Raw genomic sequence first — 8,446 nt, 5'->3', positions numbered from 1 at the left:
AGCCCAAACAAGAACAACATGAAAGCCAAGAGCGCCGGCTCGTCCGCAGGGGCTCGATACCCACATACCCAACCGCTCACCTCCGCACCAACCGCGAGCAGCTCTGCTCTGGGCCTGGGCCTGAGCACAAAGGATATCGGCATGCACCCCGGATGCGATGTGTCCGGCGGCAGCGAGCGGGGAGATATGGGCATGCGCTATGGCCCCGGGTCGGTTACCGATCCAGGCCGCTCTCAAACCGCTCAGATGCAGATGATGGGCAACTTTGACGGCAGCAGACAAGGACTCGTTGCTGGTCTTGCGTCCTCATCGCCAGCCTTCCACTCGGGAGTTGCTCGGGGTGCACCCTATCCGATGATCGGTCCGCACGCTGGCGCTCAGCTGCAGCGAGGCTTCCAGCTCTCGGATATGCCCAAGCCCGGGGGCGTCGTCAGCCCCAGCCCGTGGTTCCACGGCTCGCTCGAGGCGACTCGGTCTCCATGTATCTTTCCTTCTTCGAACATGTCCCAGCCCTCCAACGAATATGCCATCCCCAAGCCTGCCGAGCTGGCTTCGCCCTTTGGATACCCCGCTTCAACCCCGCGCTACACCGCATCAGTCTACGCCTCCAAGTACATGTCTGTGGATGGCAAGCTCCACCAGCCCATCATGGGCGAACACCCCCACGCGCCGACCAACCTTTCTTCGGCTCGTCCCTTCATGACCCAAAGCGGATCGGACGAGGAACGAACCAATCCGCCCAATTTCTTCAATGCCCTGTCCAAGGGCGTCCCGGTATCATACGAGGTATCTGGAGGTCTTCCAGCGACGCATGTTCCATCGACAATTCAACCTGCCTGCGCCGGGTTCGCTCCCAAGGGTCAGGGTCACATTGAGCGCAGATACGGTGGCGTCGCCCGCATCGATGGATCAAACATGGTCTCGTCGACCTCGAGCATGTACGACCTGGAGGTCTCGGGCCAGCTGCAGCTGAACGACCTCTCGCACGATGGAAGCGGCGTCCTCAGAATTGATGGCATCGAGCAGGGCTCGTCGCTGTTGTCGGATGCCCATCGCAGCAGCACCGAGATTAATACGGCCGGATACGACCGCCCCGCATCCGGTTTCCTCGGGCGGATCGCCTCGGCAGCCCAGCCCTCCAGCATGGGGCTAATGAACATGTACAACGTCGAGGTTTGTCGCGAGATGGACACGGACGAGTTCATCAATATGGATGGCGGACCCGAGGAGGACGTCTGTCGCGAGATCGACTTTCATGCCTGCGAGGAGACGCTGTCGCAGTACCAAAGCCAGCTCTACCCCCCGCAATCGCTGACAATGGGCCAGCGACATGTTCCTGACCCCCGCTTACCACACTCGCATCTCTTCAAGTCGCTGCCGAGCAACGGATCTTACCCCCAAGTCTATTCGGCCACACACTCGCTGACGCAGCCGCACATTCAGGGCCAGACCCCGGGCCACAAGCAGGCCAAACTGCAGGCCTCAGTTCCGAGTCCGGCCCACAGAACGGGTGTTAGTCCGGCCATAGGATTCACCACCACCCAACTCCAGTCCCAGCCGCAATCTCGAGGTATCGCAAAGATGGCTCCTTCCACCCGCCCACCGTACTGCTCGAGCGTCCTTCCTGGCCGACCCGTCGTGGCGCACCCAGGATACACTGGCTACTACTACGAGTCACAGCCTGAGGTTGCCCCGTCGGCGCTGTTCACCCGGGGCGGACACTCTGCCTCGTTCTCGTCGTCATCGTGCTACCTCAACGACCCTCCTTCGTCCTCAATGTCATCAACCTCGGCTCTGTCGTCGTCCATTCACTCCCACGATCACAGCCACCCATCTCCCCTCCATCCTGTCAGCGCAGACATGGCACTCGCAGTCCTGAGCGAATCATTGATCTATCCAGAATTGAGCTCGCCCCAGACTCTCGAGCACCAGGCCGATGACAAGGACAATGTTCACGGTGTCGGCGCTGGTGCTGACCCAGGACAGGTGGGAGCAAGCTCGCCCAAGTTCGGCATCGCCTCAAACTATGGGAAGGAGTGTAGCCCCTGGAGCCACGGCAGCGTCCTTCAAATTTGAGCCCGCTGGACGCGGAATCAAGTCCAGCGGGCTCAAGGACGAAGGAGAGCAGTAACACCAATTCCATCATCTACATTCCGAGCCCGACCATTTTCTCTCCTCTCCTCTCCTCTCCCGTTCCATTTGCCACAAGCACATGCAGTAACACCATCCAGCAGGCCACTCGAGTCGAGAACGGCACCGCCAAGTCCAAGAATCTGCACAGAGCGGCTGTTGCTTAGTCTGCCCTGTGCCGATTCTCTCCCACACATCAAACTTCTATGATTGTTCCACTTTGTTGTTACTCCTACTCGGCTACGTCATATTTCGGTCATGCCTTTGCAGACATAGCAGTTCCCCCCCCCCACAAAATAAGTAGCATGTGGGGGGGGGGGCACATATCCTCCATACACTGCTCACCCTTTTCCGTTCATTCGTCGAACATCATCGATCATTGGCATCCCACTACCTGGGACATACCCTCATGCCAGCCACTATTGACCAACCACCCTTCCCACCCCACAACGTCGATCATCCATCATCCATATCGTCCGCCATCAGATCTGTTTATCACAATAGAAACGCTTTCAAATAGAACGGGATATCTGTATTGAGGTTGATGGCCATTTTTTCTTATTGGCGATCCAATAAAAACGGGGGGCACCCCGGGTTTTGACCATCGACCCTGTTTTTGTCACTCGAGACAAATGCGCGCTGGTCATGGCCGCTTTCCACACGCCCGACTTTCGCACGATGCTATAACATCACACGCAGTCTGCGCAAGGTGGCTTCCATCTTCAGTGGGTCCAGGGCCGTCCTGAAGCACGCCCCGAGGGAGAACGACGTGGTCATCGCCTTTGGCAATGCATCATGGCGTCAAGGCAAGGGCTATGCATCCAATCCCAGGAGGCAGCGATTTGCTTGGTACTTTGAGCGATTCGAGCATCACCATCGCCGTCCAAATCGCCCTCACGGAAACATCAAGGTGGTCTCAACGAACGAGTTCAACGTCTCGCAAGGGTGTACCCATCTCGAACGTGTCCGAGTCCAAGCTTCACTCAGGGAAAGGGCATCGTAGTGGTGGCTATATATTTTATTGGTTTTGGACCAACTTCGGTCTTCTGGATGAGGAGTGATGCATACAGTACACGATCATAGAAAGGCGAGGCGCTCTGTGCCTTGTATTCCTCAGACTATCTGCCAGTTATGCGGCTCTTTGGTCGCCGTTGATCTTGCGGAGAGCATCGATGGCCGGCTCGTAACCCTGGCTTGCCGATCGGCCATAGAGCTCGACGGCGTGCTTGAGTTGGCTTCGGAGAACACCTTTCCCCTCTTGGTAACAGGCGGCCAACTTATACTGGGCTACGGCGTTTCCTTTCGCGGTTGCCTTGCGGAACCAGCTCACGGCCGTGGTAGTATTCTTCTTGCAGCACTGGCCGCGGTAGTAAAACTCGCCAACCTGGACCATAGCCATATCGTAGTCGTTCTGAGCGAGTTCCAGATAGAGAGCAAAGGCGCGGTCGAGCTCGACCTTGATCCCGATGCCCCGTCGGAAGCACTCGGCCTTGAGGAATTTGCAGAACGGATCCATTTCGGCACCAAGGCTGCACCAGCGGTAGAATCGCACGTAGAGGGTGGAGCGTTCGCAGTCGCTCGAGGGGTAGCTTTGATGTCGCTCCCAATCTTGCTTCACGCCCCGACCGATGCCGTAGCACCAATGCAGCAGCAGTCCAGTCAGTCGTTTCAAAGGCGAGCTTCCGTCTGGGATCTTTTGGTAAAGCTCCTGCCAGTAGGTGATTGCAAAGCTCTCTTGCTTGTTCACACCAAGACCGATAAAGTAGAGCCACCCTTGGTGGAAACGAGCTTCGAGCACGCCCGCCTCGGCAAGTTTTCGGTAAGTCGCGGCGGCACCTTCCCACTCTTGCCGACTTGTGGGCTGGAGTTTGGCAACAAAGGCATTCACGGCCTCAAGATAGTGGCTTGAGTTGGGACAGGAGCGAAGCATGCTGTAGAGAGCCGAACATGGCGTTCTCAGCGCAGCAAAGTCACCGATGGAGAGGCGAGCCAGGGCAGCACTGTTTTCTGTCGGCGAGGGTCTAGTTGTGGAATCGATTTGGAGCTTCGTCCTTGATTCAGTGCTGGACTGAACATTTGACTGAACGGGGGATTCGGCACTCGATCCAGTCACGGGCGAGGTGGCGAGACCAATAAGGGATTCGGTCACTGGCTCAGTCGCGGGCACAGTCTTGGGCTTGGTCTCGATCTTGTGATCAAAATTGGGTTCGGCAGGAAGTTCGACATTTAGCTCGACAAGAGGCTCATCCACAGACTCGACCTTGGGATCGACATTTAGCTCGGCAGGGGGCTCATCCACAGACTCGACCTTGGGTTCAGCAGGAAGCTCAACCGCACGTTCAGCAGGAGGTTCAACAGTAAGTTCAGCCACGGGTTCGGTCCTGGTTTCGGCTGTGGGCCCGGGAATGGGTTCCAGGTCGGCAAGCCGAGGCAAATCCGGCGTCTCACTAACTACAACCGGCATGATTTCGGCGACTGGGCCTGGTGCGTAGGCTTGCTCAGGATAGCGACTGTTGTGGGCTACTATTGCCACGGGTGGTACAGGGGAATGCCCATATTCTTGATTGCATGGGTCAAAATAGACGTCCATAGATGAGCTCGGGCGAGCCGGGACACTGGTCATGACCGGCCCCTTGAGCGGCTTGAGCTGGGCGATGATGTCGGTAAATTTCGGCCGTTCTGCGGGTTCCTGGTGCCAGTACTGCGTGATCAGGCACCATATATTCTCGGGAATGTCGTCTCTCTTGCGCGGACGTATTTGATGCAGGATATGGGAGGTAACAGCCCGAGTATCCATGGGAGTCCCTGTGTTTGTTGTCCATGCTTGGCCCTTGGCAAAGGTCTCGTAGAAGGTGATGCCAAAGGCAAACACGTCGGTCTTGAAGTTGGTTTGGCAGGGGTTGTAGTCCAGGAGCTCGGGAGCCATGTAGTCACAGGTTCCACCAACCCTGTTGGCAGCAGCCATGCTCGAAGTAACCTTGGTATGGGACATGCCAAAGTCCGAGATGACTGCACGGTAGCCGGCATCGAGGAGAATATTCAGGGACTTGAGGTCGCTGTGGACGATGCCCTTGTTGTGGAGATAGGCCATCCCGGAAGCAACTTCATACAGGATCCGCACAACCTCGCCCTGCGGCGGCGTCCAGTGCGGATGGCTGACGTATTTGTGGAGCGTCCCGTTCGGCATGAACGGCGAGGCCATGAAGGGCTTCTCGATCGTGTCGCAGGCCCCGAGCAGCGTCAGAATGTGCGGGTGGTTCAGGGTGGCCCAAATGGCGATCTCGCTGCGAAACTGGACCATTTCCCTTTCCGGATAGCTGGCCAGGAGCTTCTTGACGGCGACATCAGTGCCAAAGTAGCTCGCTCGATAGACCTCACCAAAGCCGCCGCTGGCAATCGGCTGTGGCGACCAGTCCGTGATCAGGTTGGACGGTATCCGCCAGGTTTCGTTTTTCATCGAATGGGCAGCCCTGGACTTGGACTTGAGGAGAGCCAGCAGCGACTGTAGCATGGTGACGAGGTACTGGTCGGTACGGGAAACGTCAGCAACCATCCAATAGAGGACCTCGGTGGCCTGACGAACCTTCCACTCGGACATTTTGTCAGGGTCGATGCCGGCGAGAACGAGGGCATCAACACTGCCTGTCTGGAGATTGGTTTTGATCTTGGAGAGTCTCAGTTGTTGTGAGTTTTTATCGCTCTGGAGGGCCTTGGCGAGGCTGTCGTCGTCCAGGCCCGTGACGGTGACAATGTTGAGCTCATGGGCAATGATCTGCCAGAGGGAGCCGAGCTCTCTGCAGCGGGTTTCGGCCTGCTGACGCAGCCTCTGGCACCGGAAAATGCGCTCGACCTGGAGGCGAGTCGCAACCTCGTCGTGGTAGTAGCGTTGTGTGCTATTGAGGAAGGAGTGGAGTCGCTCGATCTGCTGGGGCAGCGAGGCAAGGTCTTCATCGTATACTGCGAGGCACTGGAGGACGTCCACCGCCGAGGCGATAAAAACTGTCCATGTGCTTGGGTTGTCGCTGTCGGATTCGATTTCCTTGTAGAGGGACTGGAGAGCCTGAAAGAGGGGCTGCGCGAGGCTGTTGGGGAAGTTATGCATGAGGCCGGCGAGGCTCGCCTGGCTGGCGACGAGATTGAAAGACATGATGCGCAAGAGGGAAGAGCGGGGGTGCTGCTTAGCGGACTGGTCTGGAGAGTCGCGGCCGCAGCTTGGGCGGCAAGAGTTTGGGCTCGGGGTTTGAGGCGATGGTCGATGGAAGGCAGAGGGAACGGCTGGCCTATAAAAGTGCTGTCCGAGGGGGTCTGTGCGGTTGGCTCATTGATACCCCCCATCGGCCGGAGTAACCCCAGCGGATGAGCAGCATTGACCGCAATTGCAGCTTCTTGGTCATCCAGTCGTCCTTGGCGAATGGGGGGGGGTCATGCAAGCCTCCCCAGCTTGCACAAGGTCATGAGTGGAGACCGGCGTTCCGCGTTTGGGCCGCAGCGGCCTGGATTCCCCTGCGTGATCGAGGCGGGTTGCCAAGGACCGAGCCGAGTGATCCGGCCTGATTCACAGCCTCCAGACATAGGCGTTGCGGACACACAACCGCAGTGTCATCCATTCAAGAGCCAGATGACATATGGTGAACCCCAGACATACCTCACTGCATTCTCAGACCATATCTGACCCGAGATCATGTTTTGGGGACACTTGTCGCTTCGCTCTGAATATTGTGTTCCGCATACTCCTTGTGCTCGAGAGCGTCGTCCATCGATTCCCACATCGACGCCATCGTGAGCAGGGTCGCCCGCTGTGAAGATACCATCGCCGACAAAACGACCCAAAGCAAGGGCGGCTTGCCGTCTCCCAGTTTGCGGCGGTGCAGTCAACATGCACGCTCAAAGACCGGCGGCAGTGTTGCTGGAGAGAGCAAAGAGAAACTAGCTCGGCCGATCGCGCGGGGTATCTGCTGCGATACTGCATATCACAAAACCTGCCGTCGCCTGCCACAGGCCAGGCAAGCCTCTCCAAACAAAACATCCCTTGTGCGATGGTATCACGGAGGAGGTTGATACCCAACTGTGGAGGGTGTGCCTTGTTCGGCGACGCGCCAAGGACGCGTCTGTGCTGCGGTCGGCTGCATCCGGCTCGAGCCGCGCCGGACACGTGGCCTCCTCCTTGGCTGCGCCACCTCGTCGCCGCCTCCTATATTTTGGTCGCCCCCGCCCTCCATCGCAATCCCCGCACTTTGCCGTCTGTCTCCCTCGGCCGTGCGACCAGGAAACCGCCTCTGCCCTGCGATGGCTCTCGAAATCAGCGCCATCGTTGCCGGCAGCTCCGCCTTTGCTCGGCAGCACACCAACGGCCCCCTCTCGGCCGTCTTCCAGACCGCCTTTGGCCTCTTCACCGGCATCGAGTCGATCGATGAAAACCGGCATCTGTGGACGGCCCTCGCCAACCATGCCTACGACATTGTCTCGGCGCTCGTCCAGGCAACGCTGACGGCTCCCGACGCCACCGAACAGGTTTGGCGCCTCCAAGAGTCGCTGACCCAGATTCTGCACTATGCTAATGAGATCCAAGTCCTCACCAAAGTCGAGCGAGTCTTCAAGGGCCAGCGCATCCGCAGGAAGGTCGAGGCGCTTGACAGGGAGCTGCAAACCCTCTGGCAGTCTGTCTCGGCGGCGCTCTCCATCCAAGCCACCGCCGAGCTCGGAGAAGCAGCCATCCAGGAAGCCGCCCGCCAGGATAGCGACGATGAGCAGTCTCTTCTGACCCGCATCGCAAGCCTCCTCGAGAATGACGACGCCACCGCCCTCAGCGAGATGGACATCCGTCTCGATCGACAGCAAGAATGGAAGATCCGCCAGGCCACAGACGCCCTCCAGAGTCTCATCAAAAACCAAGACGACGACGACGATAAGGCCGACACGAACACACAAAACACCATCACTCGCTTGCTCTCCATGCTTCAGGCCAAGTCCCCGGTCGCCAAGTCCGTGGACCGAGTCAACTGGCGCATCCCACCCAACTCGATCACGAACCGCTCGCACCAGCCGATCGCCCGTGGCGGCTTTGGCGAAGTGTACACCGCCTCGTACTACGGCACTGACGTTGCCGTCAAGCAGCTCCTGACCAACTACAGTGAATCCGAAATCACCGAGTTTCGCCGCGAAATCGGCATCTGGCACCGACTCGTCCATCCGAACGTCCTCCAGCTCCTGGGTGCCTGCGACACCGCCGAGAGGCCTTTCATGGTCTCTCCGTTTATGCCCAATGGCACGCTCCGCAACTACGTCTCCGATCCCGACAAGCCGCCGCCGCCGATCG

At 58.4% G+C, this 8,446-nt stretch overlaps 1 protein-coding gene across 1 annotated transcript; it reads right to left on the bottom strand.

Annotated features, from left to right (window-relative positions):
• Positions 1–3,137: 3,137 nt before the first annotated feature.
• BJ171DRAFT_501511 (uncharacterized protein) lies at positions 3,138–6,272 on the bottom strand. Its single transcript, XM_053110677.1, has one exon. The coding sequence runs from the start codon at positions 6,230–6,232 to the stop codon at positions 3,260–3,262; it is 2,973 nt and encodes a 990-aa protein (XP_052967325.1). The 5' UTR covers positions 6,233–6,272; the 3' UTR covers positions 3,138–3,259.
• Between the last annotated feature and the right edge of the window lie 2,174 nt (positions 6,273–8,446).

The sequence above is a fragment of the Polychytrium aggregatum genome, assembly GCF_025602895.1.
Source record: "Polychytrium aggregatum strain JEL109 chromosome Unknown BJ171scaffold_15, whole genome shotgun sequence".
NCBI classification, from domain to species: Eukaryota; Fungi; Chytridiomycota; class Chytridiomycetes; order Polychytriales; genus Polychytrium; species Polychytrium aggregatum.
Note: the sequence above shows the minus strand (reverse complement) of the source record. Positions and strands in the feature narration are given on the sequence as shown.

Bases quoted from the DNA above. Each gene is read 5' to 3' on its own strand.
- BJ171DRAFT_501511 (XM_053110677.1), bottom strand. From the start codon at position 6,232: ATGCATAACTTCCCCAACAGCCTCGCGCAGCCCCTCTTTCAGGCTCTC.